General features: G+C 35.6%; 3 protein-coding genes and 1 pseudogene across 4 annotated transcripts; 2 read left to right on the top strand and 2 right to left on the bottom strand.

The window, feature by feature from the left end:
- Positions 1–467: 467 nt before the first annotated feature.
- Positions 468–2551, bottom strand: LOC18098465 (uncharacterized). The gene has a single exon (XM_052453136.1). It carries the CDS (start codon positions 929–931, stop codon positions 560–562), a length of 372 nt encoding a protein of 123 aa, XP_052309096.1. The 5' UTR covers positions 932–2551; the 3' UTR covers positions 468–559.
- Positions 2552–2693: 142 nt separating this feature from the next.
- LOC18098464 (uncharacterized) lies at positions 2694–7338 on the bottom strand (annotated as a pseudogene).
- A 3259-nt stretch (positions 7339–10597) lies between these two features.
- Positions 10598–12846, top strand: LOC18098474 (DEAD-box ATP-dependent RNA helicase 3, chloroplastic). Its single transcript, XM_024602200.2, has 2 exons — positions 10598–11794; positions 12119–12846. The coding sequence occupies exons 1-2, from the start codon at positions 11453–11455 to the stop codon at positions 12128–12130; spliced, it is 354 nt and encodes a 117-aa protein (XP_024457968.1). The 5' UTR covers positions 10598–11452; the 3' UTR covers positions 12131–12846.
- Positions 12847–12978: 132 nt separating this feature from the next.
- LOC18099727 (DEAD-box ATP-dependent RNA helicase 3, chloroplastic) lies at positions 12979–19318 on the top strand. 2 transcript variants are annotated; one of them, XM_006382171.3, is made up of 10 exons: positions 12979–13677; positions 14022–14158; positions 14256–14670; positions 14915–15013; positions 15968–16192; positions 16676–17053; positions 17783–17926; positions 18026–18121; positions 18239–18513; positions 18954–19318. In XM_006382171.3, the coding sequence occupies exons 1-10, from the start codon at positions 13192–13194 to the stop codon at positions 19018–19020; spliced, it is 2322 nt and encodes a 773-aa protein (XP_006382233.1). In that variant the 5' UTR covers positions 12979–13191; the 3' UTR covers positions 19021–19318. The 2 variants fall into 2 exon arrangements, with proteins under 2 accessions (XP_006382233.1, XP_006382234.1); XM_006382172.3 differs by having other exon boundaries at positions 13006–13677; positions 18951–19318.
- The last annotated feature ends 2453 nt before the right edge of the window (positions 19319–21771 follow it).

Here is a 21771-nt window from a genome sequence, read left to right as displayed (position 1 = left end):
TTTGAGTTTTAGGGTTTGAGGTTTTCAGGTTTTCTGGTTTGGGGTTTTGGGTTTTGGGTTTAAGTTTTAGGGTCTAGGGTTTGAGATTTTTAGAGTTTTGGATTTTAGGGTTTTGGGTTCGGGGTTAGGGGGTTTGGGTTTCAGGTTTTCGGGGTTCGAGGGTTGGGGGTTCTGGTTTCGGGATTCGGGGATCGGGGTTCGGGGTTCCGGGTTCGAGATTCGAGCCCTTCAATATTCCCAGGCTAGCTAGGGCTAGGCATTAGGCATACATATTTTGGGAATGAGAGAGCTTTTTCTTCTTTTTTTTAAAGTATTTTTAAATTGAAAAAATATTAAATTAATATTTTTAAAAATATTTTCTAATAAGTTTGGTGTAATATTAAAAATAAAAAAAATTCAATTTTTTTATTTTAATATATTTTTAAATAAAAAATTATTTTAAAAACACAAAAAAATAGAACAAAAAATTTACTGGAACAAAAGAAAATAATTAAATTATAAACTAATATTATAGCTTCCTACCAGAAAGTACAGGTGGGAGAGTTGTGATGATTATGGTTTATAATTTAAGGGGGAGAAATCTAATTCTGCGGCGATAGCAGAATGCATTACGGAGTCTGGACCAAACCAACCTTCTAAGTTTACGAACAGATCTTAGTTTGAGCCACATCACTCTCTTCACTCTAATAAAAGAACCCTTGATCCTTTCTGTTACGGTTCTTTTCCTACAGAACTGGTAGCTTCTAAGAAATAACTGTCTCTTCTCCATCATCATCACCGAGCTGCTACTGTAATGCTCTGAAGTAGTAGCGTTGCTATGTCCTCCTAATAACTCATTCCAAGTACCGCTGCTGCCGCTCCTCAACAGTGGAGTTGGCCCCAGATGCTTAATAGTACTATAGCTGTAGTTGCGATTCATTACTAGAGTCATGATATGAAATGATAAGAATATCCTGCTACCTGTAGGTTATGTATGTGTGCATGAAAAGAAAGGAAAGGAAGAAAGAAAGAAAGAAAGAAAGAAAGAAGGAAGAAGATACTATCTATGATCTAGAATAAAATAAAACAGGCTTGGGTTTTTAAAAGAAGGAATAAGCCAGTGCTAGCAACTTAATTTAATTAAATTAAATGAAGTAGGGGAAGGGGGAGAAGCCAGAGGGAGTGTTTGGTTTGCGTTCCAAGGGAATATAAATAAATAAATAAATAAACGAGCAGGGGGGCGCCGCCGCAACAAGCAGGAGGAGCTGTTTTTACCTAAGCCGGACTTTTCCTTGCTTCTTTTATAGTCTTAACACGTTGAGCTGGGCTGGATGGGTGGTCACGTGCCTTTTGTGCTGTGCTGTTCTCTCCCTTTTCTTCTCTCCCCTATCCGATGGATACAGACAGGGTTATGATGCGTGATGAATGCGGATGGCTGGTTGGGTATGAAAACAATTTATGGGGACAGATTGGTTTGGATTAATCTTATCCGTCCTAATCGTCATCGACCATCACCATCTCACTAGTAATTGTTTCCCTAACCAAGTTCTATTAGCCAAGTACATTCTCTTTTCTCTACTATTTTTTGGATCAATGCAATCCATCCATCCCCATTGAAATTCAAACAATATTGTAAGTAGTGTTTAGTGTTTCCTAGACGACTTTCTTTCAAGATCATCAGGCCCCGATAATGATCCTCAAATAATCATAACGTGTGTCAAGTAGAAGCATTCAGTTTAGTTCATGCCTGTGAGACAATAACCGTGACAAAGGGACAAAAACGCTCTTGTCAGAATGCTTAGCTTTGACTCTGAATTACTGATCAAATTATCAAATAAGGTATAGCAAATGACTACTAACATTAGCGCACAAAACCTGCCTTTCAAGTCTAAACATTCAGTATGAAAAAAATTACTCGTCAACATTATTAGATACCTACAATCAAGAAACATGTACTTCTGGGCTTACCATGAATGAGTTGCCTTTCACACCAAGACTTGTATCAAATCCAGCCATACACACAAATCTAAAATAGCAGTACTTACAGGAGTCATCAAATCCAGCCATACACACAAATCTATAATAGCAGTACTTACAGGAGTCTTATTCCAACAAACTAAGTAAAATAAATCATCTAATTGTGAAAAAAATCTAATTAAAGAAATTTCTACCATGCCAAATAACTAATTCAGCTCATACAATTTAACGAGCACAAAAGTCAAAAGTGCTTTACCTTATTTTGTAATAGATTCAAAACATAAAAATCAAAAAGATTATTCGTGGGTGGGTGGTTAATTTGTTCTACCTGGTACAATCATCAAGGGCAACAATTAGAATCATCAATTTATCTAATTTAAAAGACAAAATTAAAACATTCACAAAAGATATGACTACAATAGCAGAGCATCCCACGCGATTAAGAAAGATTTCCTGTCAAAGTAGAATTGTGGAAACCTTTTTTATTTGTCACAATGTCAAACTTATGGGCATGAACTATGCTATATATATAGCAACTAAAATATGTTGTAGATCCAGCATCAAACTTCCAATCACATGACCACCAAGAAAAGCTATAAGTACGCTATGCTCTATAGTATGACACAATGAAAATGGTTATGACAACAATGGCAAACCAAAGTGTAAGTAGCCATGATGAGTTAAATCCACAACTCAAATAATGGCCCTAGGTTAGCGCTTATAGAACAGCAGAAACAAGTTCACAACCCAATTTCACATTGCAAATGTAATATCTAAAACTTTCTTTTCTAGAACGCAAGTGGAAGCAGGGTGGACAATCACTGATATTCTAAGAGTAAAAAACAATCCAACCATTTTCACAATGAACCTATAATGTCTTAAGTATGACATCTAAAAGTTATGTATCGACAAAGAATAATGGGTAATAAAGGCAGATAACCCTAGATGGGGCAATTAAATCGCAATCAAGGGATCTTGACTTCAGCAACTGAAATGTTTAAACCAAACGAAAGTAGAGGATCGAGGACTACAAAACACTCTTGAGATTAGCTTTCCTGGAGCAAAAAGATGACCTCATATTCCTCAACTCCCTTTTTGAAAGAAACTTTTCTTACCCATTTGTTGCAGTTCCCCCATTCTTGTCACCTAATCCCAGTTTCATTTGCAGCGGCAACTTTTGCAGGGTAGTTGGAGAAGTCCATATCAATAAGCAACATATCATATGGCGAGGATAAAGAATCAGAAACACCCATAAGGTGGGAAGATTTCATTGCATCAAAATGTGCAGGATGAGGCACTGAGGAATCATTTTTGGGGGTGCTTGTGGTAGAAGAAAAGTGACTGGATAGCTCATCCATCTTGTTTCCAAACATGAGTTTGTTTTTTCTCACAGCATCCATCTCCTGGCCAGTTGGCACAAAGATGCGCGAGCGATACTTTCTTGTTCCATCATCACCCTCAGTATGGTTGTATAGCACATAATCATGATAAGTTGGTGCAAACTGCAAATAACTTAATAATCATTAGAATTGCCACAGGCAGTTTTTAAAAGAACCCATGGGAAGAAACAAAAACTTGTAGGCATACCCGGTGAACAGTGTCATGGTATAAGTCATTCAACTTCAAGGCATGTGCAAGACTACGTGTCAGATCACATGAACCAGCAATATTTGCACCAGCATACTCTTTGTATAGAAATGCATAAAGATGACCAACAACAGCTATAAGCATCTCAACGCATATAATAAAATCTTGAAACTGAGCAGCTTCTTCTGCATCCTTAATGAATCCAGACTTTGCAGCCAGAAAAACCAGAACTCCCTGAAGAAGAAAGAAAAGAAACATGACTAGAAGATCCCCAAGCTCACATTTTTTTATTCCTTTTTTTTTTATTCTCAGCTGATAAATTTAACACACTAAACCTAAACACTGCAAAGAAGAAAAACAACAAACAGAAGACACATCTATCATGTACAAGTATATCCCCTTCCAGTTCTAAGAGAAAGTACACAGCTCAAACAACATTATGCCTCTCTTACAAAAAGGAATACATGATATACTTAGGAATTTGATGCAGGAAGAAAGTCAGAATAACAAGAAAATGAAATTTTTCTAGGAAATTTATTTTCTTTCCTAGCAGAAAAGATCATATCTAGTAGATTAGTCTTATTGAGTCTAGACAATCCTGTTCTAGATATTTTCTTAATTGAGATACTTATTGAGTATTTAAATGTCTTCTTTATGGTTAACTGTGTTTTAGGGTGGGGGGATTTCAATGGAGAGCTTTCGAGAAATAAGGTTTGAGAGTTGCCAAAGTACTAAAGTTATATTGCTATTTAAACTACTTGATTTCTTGAGGATTTCAATTAAAGTTTTCATTAATATACTCTATTATCTTGTTTTGGTTTTGTTCTTTATTATGCTGCACCAGAATTATTCTACAGTGACTACGCATAACTTCATTTTTGCATTAAAGAAATGCTAAAACTCTGCAACTTGTGCACAAACAGTGAATAGGAAAGGCAAAAGCCACCAAAAGTTCTAAAAAATATAGTTGTCTAAAACTAGCAGCACAACTTTTAGCAGTAAAAAAAGGTTGATTACATGTGCCCTTGGACAAAATATGATATATCAGACTAAAACTTATAGCAAGTTTAACAGATAAGAAACCAGGCAAGGGGTTGCATACAGGTCAAGCCATTTTCAAATCCAATATGCATACCCTTGAAAATGTTCCTTAACACACAAGAGAATCATGTGTTGTCTCTGCTCTTCATGGACATCACATAGCATGAAACTATGAGCACATTGTGTGCAAACAAAACTTTACAATCAGTCTGTAAAGCTTCGCAATGATAACAAATCGTGGATAAAATTTTACCTGCCAGTATGTCAAGAAAACAACAGATTTGATGATGTTAAACTTTGGAACTGGATTGAAAGGCTGAAGCAGATCTTTGCATGCCACATAAAACAATGCCAAAGCATACAATGCCAGAGTATAGGAGATTGTGTATATAATGGTGAGATACAAATATGATTGTTTAGGACTGAAATTTCCATCCATGTATTTCCCTTTTGCATAAAGTATGAGTGTAACAGCAACTTAGAAGGGCTTCAGAATCACAAATTGCAAACAACCCTGCTTGCACCTTCGAATAAAATGGCTGCATTGAATCAAAACTCAAACTCAGACAGAAATTAATGATAAAAGCCTTCAGAGAAGATAGGACTGCAGACTATCCAGTCCATATTTTCTAACCAAAACAGAAAATGAGATTTGAGCATGCCAAAAGCCATGGAAGAAGAGAAACTCACCCATCTAGCGGCATGGGAGGAAAGCAATAAGTCATCAGACACCATGATGGCTTCATAACCCGACCACTTAAACTTAGCACAACTGCTCCGGGGCCACCAACCCAAGCCAAGCATAAGGACAGAAAGTTTTAAATGACCCAAGCTTCATAACTGAAACAGTAAACCAATCATTAGCATAAATGGTTCATGCAGTATATACACAGATAAAGCTTAACCCCAGCCATGTAAATATTATTAGTATGTGAGCCACTTGTCCAAGTAAATTTTTTGGGTTATAGTGGGATGCTGAAGAAGGTCGCTTATTCATTCCCAGGTGCATATGGTAGAACGATAAGGAATAATAGTGGTGTCAAGTGAAAGGATCGATAGCACAATGAAAGTAGAAAAACATTGAGCTGGTTACCGTCACAATTTGGTTAGACAATGTTAGAAAGGGGAAGGTAGGCAATCTATGCTGCTGCAGAACACATAAAAGACTTCATGGCCCAAAGTGGCACCTCAAGAGCTTGTCAAATGACACAACAACTAGATATGTGGATCTAACCCAGGACAGACCACTTGTGGGCCGCAGAAGAACCCTTGGGTTGATTCCTAGTGGCACTAAGCCATCCAACATAATAATAACACTACCATAATAACCACCATCACCAGGCAATATTTGCAACCATCCATTCTTTTCCAGAAAATCTTAGTGTTTATAGATCTTAAATGCCCTGCTGATTCGATCTACAATTACAATGATGTACATTATATGTCTTTCTGATATAATCTGTATGTCCGAAGGAGTACTTCAACTATTCATATGTATTTTAAAGAAAAGAAGAAGAAGATAAACAAACAATTGACGATGATAAGTAATCAATAATTCCAAGATCAAGTGGGAATGTTTGCAGATGCTTGCTATTTTGATAGAAAATATGTTGTGACATTTGGATATAAATACAGATCTCTATACATTGTATATAAATAGATAGAGCTACTGCAATTTTTTAATGAAATGAAATACATGTACTCTTACACTTCACATATGGAATTGAAATAGATAGAACTCTCTGGAAAAATCAGGGACAAGAAAGACAACAATGCATAAACCTGTGAACGTTTAACCAATAAAAAATTTCTCACTTACACCTTTCTAAAGCAGTTAAAGGAACAGGACAAACAGATTGTTCCACATAATTTGTGAATCAACTAACAAGCACAAAGTATGCCTTCTGCGAATTTTAAGACCATCCGTTCACAAATATGTATTTGAATATGTTTAACTAGCTGCTGAGGGTGAAGGATTTTTATTAAATGAAAGCCAGCCAAACAACTCTAAAATAACCTGGAAAGGGTGGTGGAAGAAAACAGATTATTGCTCCTAACAAGTCTCTGTGAAAAGGAGCATTTTTTCTTCATTTATTGCTCACTCCACTACAAGAAATTTTGAATACGTAGACCAATAACCAACCTATTCTACTGCCTGTCCAGTTAGCGGGCTATTCATACTATGATAAACCTCACTCTTCCAGTAACTTTAGTAACTAATGCGGTCTTTGTATTGACGACAACTAGAAATTCCATAACAAATTACCTCTTCATTTTTTTTCCTTTAACACACAAATTATGCATTGTTTCGTTATACAACATCTTGATTATTAATAAAACCTCTTTCTACTCACTTTTTTTTCCATTCTTTAAGAAAAAATAGAACACAAAGTCCGCTAGATTATATGCACATGTTTTTTCATTATTTACTATCTTGGTTATTTAATAAAATCTCTCTCTCTCTCTCTCTCTATATATATATATATATATATATATATATATATCAGTGCAACCAGCTTACCCTTTTTGCCTTCATGTTTCTTAATTGAACTATTATAAATATAATAACAGCAAGTGAGAAAGAAGAGAAGCACAAACCGGGACCATAAAGATGATGCGGACAATGTATCTCTGATAAGTAGGTTCAGTATAATTCAAAAAGTGCCTATAGATGTGGAAAATGGCCAAAGCCATAGCTCCCAAGGTGCAGAAGAAAGCAATTACGCTAAAGTAAATTGGCAGCAATTCAACCATTGTGAGCAAGCAAGGTAAATAACTAATCCACCACACTAAAAAAATACGTGCCTACAATAATCCCAAAAGGAAAAAGAAAAATTAGTTACCGACTTAAGAAAATAACGAGCGTAAGAAGTAAATACAAACAAACCTCAGGAGAAACAATGAGTTAATAATCTTCGTAAGATTGGAGGAGGAAGAGAGCTTCGAAAATCGCAAACCCTAACTGAATCATTACTGTCAGTAAGAGAGAGGAGAAAAATAAAAAAAAGGCATGAATTAACTCCTCTTGCTATAAATAAATAAATGTAAAAGTGGTAGTATTAATCGATGAATATTGCAATGATAGAAATGAAACCGCCGGCTTACGAGGATATTAGTTAGGGGGAGGGGAGGAGAGGAGATCTGACTTACGGAGGCCTTGCTTCGTTTACAAACCAAGTACCTAACTGAATGATTTGATTTCATGAGATAAAATGAAGCGCTGCTGACGTTGCTACCTCTCTAGAACGTGGAAGAGAGGATTGTTATTGCTATTACATAGATAGAAAGAGAGGGAATTGCAATATTTCAATGTCTTTTCTGGTTTTCAATTTTCTTTTCTTTCTTCTTCCTTTCCTTCCTTGCTCCGCTGTTTTTTTTTACTAAGTCCTAGTGGGGGTCGCCCGGCTTCGCAGCGGCTAATTGTTTTTTAGCATAAAAAATATAAAAAAATACTAATATTTAATAGTGTTAAATATATCTGGAAAGTTAGAGGCTGGATGACTGCAATATCTTATGCAAAACTAATATTTATAATATTAATTGTAATATTAATAGTAATATTTATAATATAAATAATAATATTTTTAGTATTAATAATAATATTAAACCTGTTATAGTTTTTTATTATTTGAAATTAAATTTATGGTTTTTTTATAGTAATAATATTTTTTAAAAATATTATTAAAAAATATAAAAAAATGCTAATATTTAATAGCGTTAAATCTATCTGCAAAGCTAGATTCAAGAGCCTGGGTCTGACTGCAACATCTGACCCAAGAGTAATATATATAATATTAATTGTAATACCAATAGTAACATTTATAATATAAATAATAATATTTTTAATATTAATATTAATATTAAACTTGTCTGGCCCATGTTCTTATAATTTTTTTTCATTTACAATCAAATTTATGATTTTTCTTCGATAGTAATAATATTTTTTTAAAACATTATTAATGATAATGATAATAATAATAATAACAATAACAATAACAATAAGAATAATATTAATGATTATAAACTTGGGTCTGACGCCCTAGTCAGATCCAAGTTTCTGGGGTCTAGTTCGTCTAATAATAATAAAAATAATAATAATAAACTTGTCAAACCTGGATTCTTGTAGTTTTTAATCCCTTCAAATCAAATTTATGGTTTTTCTTCAATAGTAATAATATTGTTTTTTCAAATTTGATAATAATAGAAATATTAAGAATAAAAATAACACCAACAATCATAATAATAATAAGAATATCAACGACGACAACGATGACAACAACAACAATAATTTTTAATTTTACCCTTCAAATAAAATTTATGATTTTTTTTTCAATAGTAATAATATTTTTTTAAAAATTTATTAATGATAATATTTATAATATTAATAATAATATTAAACATGCTTGACTCAAGTTCTTATAGTTTTTAATTTTACTCTTCAAATCAAATCTACGGTTGTTTTTCAATATTAATAATATTTTTTTCAAATTTATCAATTATTATATTAGCAATATTCATTTTAATACAAATAATAATATTTTTAATATTAATAATAATATTAAACTTGCATGACCCATGTTTAAGTGGGTCTGGCTGCAAAACCAGACCCAAGAGCCTTGAATGTGGGTCTGGTTTCAATGCCGTGTCATGAAAGTGTCATGACTAAATAGAAAAAAAAATTAATATTAAAGAATGAAATTAAAAAAAATTAATTGAAAAGGAAAAAATAAAGCAAAAAAAAAAAAACAAAGCAAAACACTATTTCAATAAATAGTGCTTTGCAAGGAGGGGTACAATAAAATCCCCTCTTAAAAAGTAAACAAAACAAATCATGAAGTTTAATTCTCAATCAAATCGATATCAAAAAATAAAATTGGAAGAAAAAAATTAATTAGAAAAAAGAAAATAAATCTGAATTAACTGGGTTAACCCGTCAAATCAGGTTAACCTGTCAAATCTGGGATCCCTGTCATAAAAGTGTGATAACTAAATATAAAAAAAAATTAATATTAACGAACTAAATCAAACAAAAAAAAATTAAAAAGAAAAAAACAAAGAAAAAAAAACCTATAACTAAAAAAGAACAGACATTTACCGTGGATTGCACTGTGTGATTCACAAGAAAAGCCTGATAAGTTTTAGTTATAATTAATTTATTTAGTATTATTAACTGTGTTTGAATTTGATTTTTAATAAAAAAACTGCATTATAAATGTAACTTATTATTATTTTAAATTTTAAATTAAAGAATGGAAAGATGATTATAAATCTATTAAAATATATTAAAAATATAAAAATTGATGAATTAAATAAGTGTTGTTGATTGAAATGGAAACTGATATAAAAAATAAAAGTTATTTTTATACTTTTTTTATTTATAAAATATATTAATTTTAATCACATTCTTATCTATTTTAAATTTAAAAATAAATTAAATTAATTTCTTAAAATACTATGAAATCTTAAAAACAATTTAAAACATCAATTATTATTAAAAAAATTAATCTAAAGGATTAAAAAAATAAGAAAGAAGTTATTAATTACAAATTAAAAAAATTAAAAAAAGAGAGGTGATATCTACACGTGCTGATTTTGTGATGGAAGTAGTTTTTAAAAATATTTTTAATTTAAAAATATTTTATTATTTTTTAATTTTTTATATTAACACATTAAAATATTAAAAAATATTAACTTAATATTTTATAAAAACAATAAAAATATCATACATTATAAGTCATGAAAACTCTATTTATTGTTTGTTTTTGTGATTAAAAAAATATTTTCACAAATTTCATTTTTTTATCCCCATAGTCATTACGAGGAAGAGCCCCTCGGCTTTGAGTTCTATTTTTTTTTCTTTTAGATTGTTTTAATAAGTTAATATTAAAAATTAATTTAAAAAATAAAAAAAATATTATTTTTATATATTTCTAAATAAAAAAATACTTTAAAATATGTTTCGGTAGAAGAGAAATAAGAAAGGTAGCCGAGCCCCCTTTTCTCCCTTGTATGACACTCTCCTCTTCATTATGGTTAGTAATTGTAGCGGTGTAATAAAGGTTTCTTCCATATTCCATTCTGCTACGCCTATTAGCAGTGGTAGTTGTCGGAGGAGGATATCATCTCCATTCTCCATCTTCTTCTTATTTTTGTGCTTCTTTTTTGACCGAAACTGACAGGCACAGGCCTCGCTTAAACTCTTTGATAGACAAAACTCAATTTATTACTACCACTGCTACTTCCATCAGCAGCTTCATTCTCAGTGCCATCTCCACTCCCAATTCTATCCTCGCCCAAAATACCCAACTTGACGATAATTTTAAAGATGGCACTGATGCTCTGAATCACGAAACCACCCGCCCAAATGACCAGCTTGACATTTCCAACTTGTGTTTGCCTCAGCGACTTATCCAAACTCTTCACACTCAAGGAATTACTATTCTTTTCACCATTCAAGTCAGTACTTCCCTCCTTTTCCCCTTCATCTCTTTATTTGCAATACTGGATAGTATTTTCTTATGGAGTATCCTCTTATTGTTTTTCTAGATTGTATTGCTTTTGTTTTTCCCTTGAATGATTTAGAGAGCTGTTTTAGTCCCAGCACTAGAAGGTCGAGATATCATTGCTCGTGTAAAGAATCGGACTGGAAAGGCATTAGCTTTTGGCATTCCCATCATCAAACGCCTCACTGAACAAACAAGTTCACAGATACTCATAATGCCACATATCATGTCTCCCTTTATAATTCTTTGAATTCATGACCTCAATGTCTTTCTTTTCTAATTAACTTTACAGGCCAAATGGTAGGCTTCCTAGAGTTTTGGTCCTAACACCGACTCGGGTGTTAGCGAAGCAAGTAGAGAAAGAAATGAAAAGGTCTGCACCTTATTTGAATACTGTCTGTGCCTATGGAGGGGTTTCGTATATCATCCAGCAAAATGCTCTTTCTCGCGGGGTTGACATTGTAGTTGGAACTCCAGGTCGAACCATTGAACTATTGAAAGGTAACAGCCTCAAATTGGGAGAGGTTGAGTATTTGGTCCTTGATGAAGCTGATCAAATGCTTTCATTTGGATTTGAGGAGGATGTGGAAATTATTTTCGGAAATCTACCATCAAAGCACCAGAGCATGTTTTTCTCTGCAACTTTGACTTCCTGGGTTAAGAAATTGGCAAGGAAATATTTGGACAGTCTTTTGCAGATTGATCTGGTATAACCCCTTTTCTTTTATTCTTGTTTTTTCTCGTTTACTTTCCCTTTCCCTTTCCCTTTCTTGCTATTGCAAGTATCTGTTGGCATTGGGAGAGAAATGGCTCTACTTGCAGGTAATAAATTTTGGATTTGGCCATGGCAAGTAAAAAAAGGAAAGTAAACAAATGCCAAAGATGTGTAGAGCTGAGTAGTAAAGTAGTAATCCAGCAACTCATGGGACCTTTATAATTGGAATTTGTCCACCTAGCTAGTTTTTTATTCTAACATGTTGGTTGCAATTTACTGATTTCAATATACTGAGAAATGTGACACCTTTTTTTAGGTTATTCACTGAGCTTCCCGATGATCCAGAAACTTTTGTGCATCGATGTGGTCGTACTGGTTGTGCAGGGAAGGAAGGTACTGTTATTTTAATGTTTACCAGCAATCAAAGGAGTGCAATCAGAACCTGGAGCGTGTTGCGGGGTGCAAATTTGAGTTTGTTAATCCACCAGCTATTGAAGAGGTTTTGGAGTCATCAGCTGAGCAAATGGTTGCTACTTTAGACGGAGTTCAGCCTGAGTCCTCACAGTTTTTCGCCCCATCTGCCCAGAAATTGATCGAAGAACAACGAAGAAGTGCTCTTCCTACTAGACTAGGACATTTGAGCAAAAATTAAAGGAACCTCATGCAGAAGTATCTGCTTTAGGTCGGCATATAAGCATGTCTGCTCAGGAAGCACGGAGAGTAATTGATCAGATTCGTGGAAGATCTTACGAAGAAACACTCATGATACTGGAGCTGATGCCTAATCGAGCATGTTATCCCGTTCTTGAATTGGTTTATTCTGCAGCAGCAAAGCCAATTTAGTTATTAGAAAAGATGGTGAATGAAGGTGGTACTGTGTAAAGGGCGACGTCATGTCATGTAATCAGAAGACTGAATTGTTATAATGGAGGATATGAATATATGCAATATTATTTAATAGAGTAAGTATTCCACTTGGTGCTAAGGTCCAAGACGATCCGTTTCTCTGGTTTGCACAAGGAACGATGTTATTTTAATTTTTAAGATTAAAAAATTTCCTTTTCTTCTGATGGTTCAAGTCAAGTGCAAAAAGAAAAAAACGAGGAACGTTTAATGGGCCAGTGAGACAGCCCACAAAATGAAGCATAGAAGGAACACAAATATCTCTGTCTGTCTGTCTATAGCAACAAGAAGCAAAGGAGGAGGTGTGCAAAGCCACACGTTTTGGAGAAGCGCGGCCTTATCTTCCTTGCTGCTAACTTCTACTACTACACTCCCTCCCCGCCTACACCCTAAAAATATCCCAGTCTTTCCTTCTCTCTATTTTTCCATATACTCGCTGCCTTATCTTGAGGAGTGGAGCAGGAAATAAAGAAGAAGAAGATAAAAATGGCTTCTACTTCTACTGTAATTGGGGTTTCTTCTATCTTCCATTCAAAGACCACTACTAGTTGTAGAAGAGCAGCAGCAGCGACAACAACAACAGCCGCAAATTTGTCATCAGCTATGCCACTTTCTTCCTCGTCTGCTTCTTTTTTGTCTGAAAAGCCTCCCCACTTCAATTCTTTGATAGCCAAAACACAACTTAGCTTTAAACACAGCCTTATTATTAATACCAACAGCACCTTCACTCCACCTAGTGCTATCGCTACCCCCAATCCCATCCTCAGCGAAGAGGCCTTCAAAGGGCTAGATGGGTTTTCTGATTTTGAAGCTGATGCTGATACCGACGATGCTGTCGATTACGACTCTTCTGAAACTGAGCCAAACAGCAATACTAGTGAGGACGAACTTGACATTTCTAAATTGGGTTTGCCTCAACGCCTTGTCCAAACCCTCCAGAATCGAGGAATCACTCACCTTTTCCCCATTCAAGTCTGTACTTCCCTCTTTTCCTTTCCTTTTTTCTTTTTTTGGTTTATTACCATATTTTTATCCGGTAACTATTGTTGTTCTTGCTCCTTTCCATTCCATAGCTCTACATATTTCCTATCTTACTCTTTTCTTTGCTTTGCAGCACTAATACATGGTTTTTTTTTTCCTTTTTTTTTTTTGATAAAAATGAACTAATACATGTTATTTGAGATATCATCAATGTCCTGTCCCTTATTTTCCTAGTCCATTACTTGTTTGAGATATTTAGCTATTTTACTATCTTGTGTCCTGCTATCATCCCTTTTTTATGTCCTAACTTATCCTTTTGCTTTTCAATGATTTAGAGAGCTGTTTTAATTCCGACTCTGGAAGGACGAGATCTCATTGCTCGTGCCAAGACTGGGACTGGCAAGACATTAGCCTTCGGCATTCCAATCATTAAACGCCTTACTGAAGATGCTGAGCTAAGAGGTTCCCAAAGGTGGGTGCTCACTTTGCCTGCTGCAGATGTCCATCTCCCTTTAATTCCGTGTATTCATGAGCTTATTAATTAATGTCTTTATTTTGCTTTTTGACAGGCGAACTGGTAGGCTTCCTAAAGTTTTGGTCTTAGCACCAACTCGGGAGCTAGCAAAGCAAGTAGAGAAAGAAATTAAAGAGTCTGCACCTTATTTGAGCACTGTTTGTGTCTATGGAGGGGTTTCCTATGCCACACAACAAAATGCTCTTTCTCGTGGGGTTGATGTTGTGGTTGGAACTCCAGGTCGAATCATCGACCTACTGAAAGGTAACAGCCTCAAACTGGGAGAAGTTGAATATTTGGTTCTCGATGAGGCTGATCAAATGCTTTCATTTGGATTTGAGGAGGATGTGGAAGTTATTTTAGAAAGTCTACCATCAAAGCGCCAGAGCATGCTTTTCTCTGCAACTATGCCCACCTGGGTTAAAAAATTAGCAAGGAAATATTTGGACAATCCTTTGCAAATTGATTTGGTATAATCCCTTTCTTTTTTAATGTCTTTGTGTTCTTTGATTCTTGTTATTGCAATTGTCTGTTGGTACTGGATAATAGAAGTCTTTACCAGCACAGAATAATTTTTGGAGTTGGGTATGGAAATGGAAAAAAAGAAAAGAAAAGGAATAACTTACTGCTTGCAGATTGAGGGTAAACAAGAAGATAATTAAATTTATCTGACTTAACCCAAAAACATGTAATTAATCCTTTTCACTTTTACAGGTTGGGGACCGAGAAGAAAAGCTGGCAGAAGGAATCAAACTTTATGCAATATCAACCACAGCAACATCAAAGCGAACCATTCTCAGTGACCTTGTAACGGTATGAGTTGGCAGTCCCATCATTCAAAATCCATTTGTCTTTATTATTGAAGTTTCTATGGATGTCTGAGCCTGCTTGAGTTCTGAAGAGATTTTTGTTCGAATTTGTTTCCTGATAGTTTGTGTAGGTGTTGCTTGTTCAGAGCCAAAAATAAAATGCTCCATTTGCTTACTTTACAACAAATTAAAACTTAAAATATCTCCATTTTGTCCTTGTGCCTTATGAGGTGTCAACATCTCATCAAATCTTAATCGAAAACATTTTTCAGCATTGCAGGATCTGAACTTTGTTTTCCCTATATATATATATATATAAAGATTTTGGGACTTCTTAAATAGACTCTGTTAGTCTGCTATGTTTTAGAAGATTGTCACAGAATCGGACAAGAAGGAAACTTTGGAAAATTGAACTTGGGGAAGCACTTCCATGATAAGCAACTAAAATCATGCTAGAATTCTGTAGGCACGCTCTTGAATACCATCAATTAGAAAATCCTTCTAGGATTTTGTTATACGCATTTATATGTGTCACTTATAGTTCCTGTCTGAGTGGAAAGTGGTACTTTAAATGGCAAGCTTGCTTCTATGATAAAACATTTAGGTTATTAGTAAGTATTTACTATTGAATGCATTTTTGTTTCATTCATTATCAATTACTATTGTGATAATAGAACTCATTATTGGTCGAAGTGATTTCAGAAAGGGTACAACTAAATTCATTAACGGTTTTGTTATTCCCACCACTTGATTCTCTTAAAATGACTAACATATCTTCTTCATAATGTTTATTAAATTCCAGTTTAAAATATCCTCTTCATTACATAAAGAGGTTACAATAGTTATTTTAAGAAAGAAGTGGTGAGAATAACAATTTTTGTAGTGAATTTAGCATCACCCTTTCTGAACCAGAGGTAACTGTTGTTTCTAAAGCAGAAAACATTTCCATTGTATTTAGGTCTATGCAAAGGGCGAGAAGACTATTATCTTTACTCGGACCAAACGAGATGCTGATGAAGTATCCATGGCGTTAACACAGAGTATAGCTTCCGAGGCATTGCATGGAGATATATCTCAGCATCAGAGGGAGAGAACTTTGAATGGTTTTCGACAGGGAAAGTTCACTGTGCTTGTTGCCACAGACGTTGCATCTCGTGGGCTTGATATCCCAAATGTTGATTTGGTAAAGTCGTGGAATTAGTTTTTTAATGATTGCATAAAGAAAGTTCTGTTCTTTTTGTAATTTTGTAATTTTCTGATTTATTTTTATGGTAGTCAGTTTTATGCATTTTAAAAATATGCTAGAATTAGGGGAAAAAGCAAGTTTGTTTTTTCTACAAAAAACATTAACTGCGACAGACTCTCCTATCGCAGTTAATATTGAAGATTAGATTTTGTATCTATGAGGACTCAGAATATGGAATTTATCCCATTAGCTCTGATTGAGACAGGCTGAGTTGTTATTTTATTGATGTGTAATCATTGGGAGAAATGTGCATCAATCATTATGAAAACCATGGATGTAGATATATAATTTTCAATACTTAGATAACTTTTCATACAAGACCTTTTCAATTGGAACTTTTCCCCATTGTTTATTTCCAAACACTCGGGTTGTTTTTTCAACAGCTAAGAAACTTGAGACCTTGTTGACCCTTTTCTCCAGATTATCCACTATGAACTTCCTAATGATCCAGAAACTTTCGTGCATCGCTCTGGCCGTACTGGACGTGCAGGGAAGGAAGGTACTGCCATTTTGATGTTCACTAACAGTCAAAGGAGAACTGTCAGATCCCTAGAGCGTGATGCGGGATGCAAGTTTGAGTTTGTTAGTCCACCAGCTATTGAAGAGCTTTTGGAGTCATCAACTGAGCAAGTTGTTGCTACCCTAAATGGAGTTCATCCCGAGTCTGTAGAGTTTTTCACACCAACTGCCCAGAAATTGATTGAGGAACAAGGAACAAGTGCTCTTGCTGCTGCACTAGCACATTTGAGTGGATTTTCTCGGCCTCCTTCATCCCGGTCTCTCATTAGCCATGAACAAGTAAATAACTAGCAATCAGATTTTGATTTTATAACCATGTGTTTGATATATATATATATATATATATATATATACTGTAGGTGTTGCTCATGAATTTTTTTAAGTTGCACATTAAATGTGATCTTACTTGCAATGATTGCTTGTTTCCTTTTTTAATCAGGCTAGTCTTTAGTTGGACATTTAGTTAACTTCCCGCTGCTGTTTAAATACTATTAAGAAATTGCTCACAAAAAGTGCATTTTTTGCAATGCAAGTGGTTGGTGGGACTGCTCGCTGTTCTTTCACATTTTCACTCAATCATGCTGCAGATAACTTGCGATAACATCTGTGATCATGTTCCATGGATGCCAGTATTGCTGTCAACTAAATTCCCTGATTTCCCAGAACCTTGTTAGCTTAATCGTGCATGCAGCCTCTGCACATTCCTGAGTTTGTTATTTTCAGCTGCAAACTTCTAGAAGCATTTCCTTTTCTGATTAACATGTACATGGTATCCCTTTTCTATTCTAGCATTGTAGTAAATGTGCAAATCCATCAGGTGGTATGATTAGGACGTGGTCTGATGTTTTGTTTATTTGTATTATGTTTTGCAACTTATCTGTTTGCTATTTTTATTTTCTTTAGATAATTGCAGTATATTTGTTTCCTTTACTGTTATAGGTGGACTACAACCTTTATAGCTATCTTAGCATCTAGCCAGTAACTTGAACTGGACCGTTGTATCTGCAGGGATGGACAACGTTGCAGTTGACTCGGGATCCAACCTATTCTAGAGGGTTTCTATCCGCTAGATCTGTTACTGGATTTCTTTCTGATGTTTATCCTGCAGCAGCTGATGAAATTGGAAAAATACATCTAATTGCGGATGAAAGGGTATATTCTGCAAGATGTTCTGAACATATTCACTGGATTCTTTTCTTCTTGATGCATAGCATTCTTCACAACACGCTAAATATAATGTGTTTATATCAGGTTCAAGGAGCTGTTTTTGATCTTCCAGAGGAGATTGCAAAAGAATTGTTGAATAAGCAACTACCACCTGGAAACACTATTGAAAAGATCACCAAGGTTCTTTTTAGATTTTGGTCACTCATTATTGATGGTTGTACTTGACCGCATAGGCTGCTTGAATTAGCTGCAATGATCGTATGCAGCCTAAAATCTTTTTATTAACTTCATTTGCAGCTGCCTGCATTGCAAGATGATGGTCCTCCAAGTGATTTTTATGGAAGGTTTTCTAGTAGGGATCGTCCTGCTAGAGGGGGTCCTAGGGGCCAGAGAGGTGGTTTTAGATCTTCCCGTGGTCAGGGAAGTGGTAGATATTCTGATGATGAAGGCACGAACAGGCGAGGTGGTCGAAGTAACAGTAATGAGAATACTAGGTCCTGGATGTCGAGAAGCAGTGGAGATGATTGGCTGGTCGGTGGTAGAAGATCAAGCAGGCCATCATCTCGAGATAGGTATCTACTTTTCTCATAGCAAACTTGGGCACATTTTACATGTCAATATTGTAGTCTGATTAACCTTAAAAGAATAAGCCACAATATCAATAGCAATGATAGTTTTAGTAGGTTCATCTGTTGGCCAAGACCTGCTTACGCTTTTGTTTAATTCTTTCCCTGCGACAATGTTTGGTAATTGCTTTTAGAAATGCTTCTGGTTGAATCTAGTAATCATGCACTCAATCAAATCTTTGGTGACCTCAATAGGATGAGATTTGGGTACATGTATGATGTGGGCAACTGGTGGATTTCTTTTTTTCATTTTTCTCCTGATCCCCCCCTTTTTTTCCCCTGTTGTGTTTCTTATCTCTTGCTGTCTTGTGTGGTTGAGGGTTTGGACATAAATCCAAGAACATAGATTGTTGAAACTGACATGACATCTTTATTGTGCATAGCAGAAGCTTTGGAGGCTCTTGTTTTAATTGTGGGCGGTCGGGGCACAGAGCATCAGAATGCCCAAACTAGGAAGATTTTTAGTTGCCTCCTTCTGACTTTGGGAATTTTTTGGGACTCTGAACAAGTTGGAGGTGCTGCAGCTGGGAATTGCTTTCTATTTGTTTGCAATTGGTAGGTCTTGTAACATTCCTCGGAGGAGAGGATTCGATCTGAAATTAGCTCACACATGTATGTGGTGCTTTCTGATATTTTATTCATTGCCTTGTGATTGAACACTTCAGTCTAGCATATTGAAACTCTTTTGGGTAGTTATGTGTTGGTAACTTAATGTTTGATTCTGGCTTGCTTTAAGCAATGATTTGTTTGATTCTGGCTTGCTTTAAGCAATGATTTGGTAGACAACCCTGGATATTTTTTTTTCTAAAAAGAATTATTTTTTTCCATTATAAAATTATTATTAAGACCGAGAAAGACAACATAAATTACTATTCACTTAAAATTTGAGATAAAGCTCTAATGTTAAATTAAAAACATCCAATATATAAATGATGGATTAAAGACTATTATAAGTTGCTCAATCTATTTTGTCAAAGAGAATATCGATGACAGTTCTAAAAACTTGGCCTCTCTTGTTGCTGAGAGCGTCTCTCACAACATTCTCATCCGGAACAAATCCCTTGGCCTTCATCTGCTGGAGAAGCTCTTTAAAGACGACCATAAACTTAGGGTTTTTAGGGGTTTGGGGTTTGAGTTTTGAGTTTTGGATTCGAGGTCTGGGGTTTTGGGGTTCGAGGGGGTTTCAGGGTTTGGGGTTTGGGAGGGTTTCGGGGTTCCGGGATTGGGTTTGGGTGCCTGGTTCCGGGTTTCGTGTTCCTAGTTCGGGTTAGGGTTTAGGGTTTATATTTTACGGTTTATGGTTTTAGGGTTTACGTTTTATTAGGGTTTATGGTTTTGGATTTGGAATTTTAGGGTTTAGGGTTTATTAGGGTTTAGTTTAGGGTTAGGGGTTTGGGGTTTACGGTTTATTAGGGTTTAAGGTTTTGGGGTTTGGGGTTTAGTTTAGGGTTTCGGGTTTGAGGGTTGAGGGTTTATGGTTTAGGGTTTTGGGTTTGGGGTTTGGGTTTAGGATTTACGCTCGTCTCAAAATGACTAAGGGATTATGGGAGAAATCTTATACTGTGTGGCATCGTTGCCTAGTAGGTTTTTTTTTTTTTTTTTTCTGGTTTTAAGCTTCCTTATTCTGCCATGAATTCAATTGCTCATAGGATATGGAAGAGATCCGGCCTTGAGGATGTGACATCTTTGGCCAATGGATTTACAATGTTTCGTTTCAAAACAGAAGATGAGCTACAAAAGGTAATTGAAAATGGTCCTTGGATGTTTGGCGGGAAAGCCATTATTCTTCAGAAATGACATTATGGGTTTGTCTTCGACATGAACAAGATCACCAAAATTCCAGTATGGATTCAGATATATGATCTACCTTTTCTTTTATGGACAAATGAGGGTTTAAGTGAGGTAGCCAGTATGGTGGGCCAACCACTCTTTTGTGATGAGTTGACACTTGGATGTAAGTGCTTAGACTACGCGCGGTTGTGTGTGGAGGTAGATGCATCTCTACCATTTGTCCACAAATTTGAACTTGAGTTCTCCACTACTATCAGATTCATGTGAACTATGAATGGAAGCCGAAGAGATGTGAAAAGTGCCAAGTTTTTGGTCACTCATGTCAGCCTTCAGCTGATAAGCAGGTTAACAGTGATGCCTCTCCTAGTCATCAGGGTAAAGGTAATGCCTCACCTGCCACAGACACAAATGATAAGCAGGTTAACGGTGATGCCTCTTCTAGTCATCAGGGTAAAGGTAATGCCATTACCTCTCCTGCCACAAACACATATGAGATGTCCTCTAAAGACTCAGATTCCTCAGCTAAGACAGATACAGATTCCTCAGACGAGACAAACACAGATGAGTAAACCTCTGAGTCCTCAGCTGAAGCCATCTGATCATGGGGATGTTAATTCGATAACTTCACTGTCCACAAACAACCATGCTAGGACATTGTCACTAGAATTGCCTATGTGCACTACTAGTAAGCAAATGTCTTTGCCATCTTCTGAAACCAGATCTTTATCTCGGGTACCTACCATAGATTTACCTAAGTTGACACCATCTCGAGCACGTCCTTCATAATCTCTATCTGTTGCACAATCTGTTGGATGTTATGACAATGGATTTACTCTTGTTAGCAGGAGGAAAAAGAAGAAGGATATTCTCTAGATGAAAACTCGGGCAGCTACACATCGTGTGGCACCATTTTTTTTTACCTTCCAGTTGAGCGATTATCTTACCTGAGTTTTGATTATTTCTATATCAACATGCTGAATGGTTTGTGCTGCTTTGTATATTTTCTTTCGATGTACAAGCTTGTTTTCTTTTTTGTTAACCTTCCAGGTCCTTTGTAATACTTGGGGTATACCTCCCGTATCATGTACTTTTTTGGATCTATTCAACTTAACTTTTATTCAAAAAAAAAAGTTTAGGGTTTAGGGTTTTTTGGTTTAGGGTTTTGGAGTTTAGGGTTTTGGGGTTTGGGGTTTGGGGTTTAGGGTTTAGGGTAGGGTTTAGGGTTTAGGGTTTAGGGTTTCGGGTTTAGGGTTTAGGGTTTAGGGTTTCGGGTTTAGGGTTTAGGGTATTAGGGGTTAGGGTTTTCGGGTTTCGGGTTCAGGGTTCAGAGTTTCGGGTTTCGGGTTTCGGGTTCAGGGTTCAGGGTTCAGGGTTCCGGGTTCGGGGTTCGGGGTTCAGTTTCAGGGTTCGGGG

This window comes from Populus trichocarpa, chromosome 5 (genome assembly GCF_000002775.5).
Source record: "Populus trichocarpa isolate Nisqually-1 chromosome 5, P.trichocarpa_v4.1, whole genome shotgun sequence".
Lineage (NCBI taxonomy): Eukaryota > Viridiplantae > Streptophyta > Magnoliopsida > Malpighiales > Salicaceae > Populus > Populus trichocarpa.
Note: the sequence above shows the minus strand (reverse complement) of the source record. Positions and strands in the feature narration are given on the sequence as shown.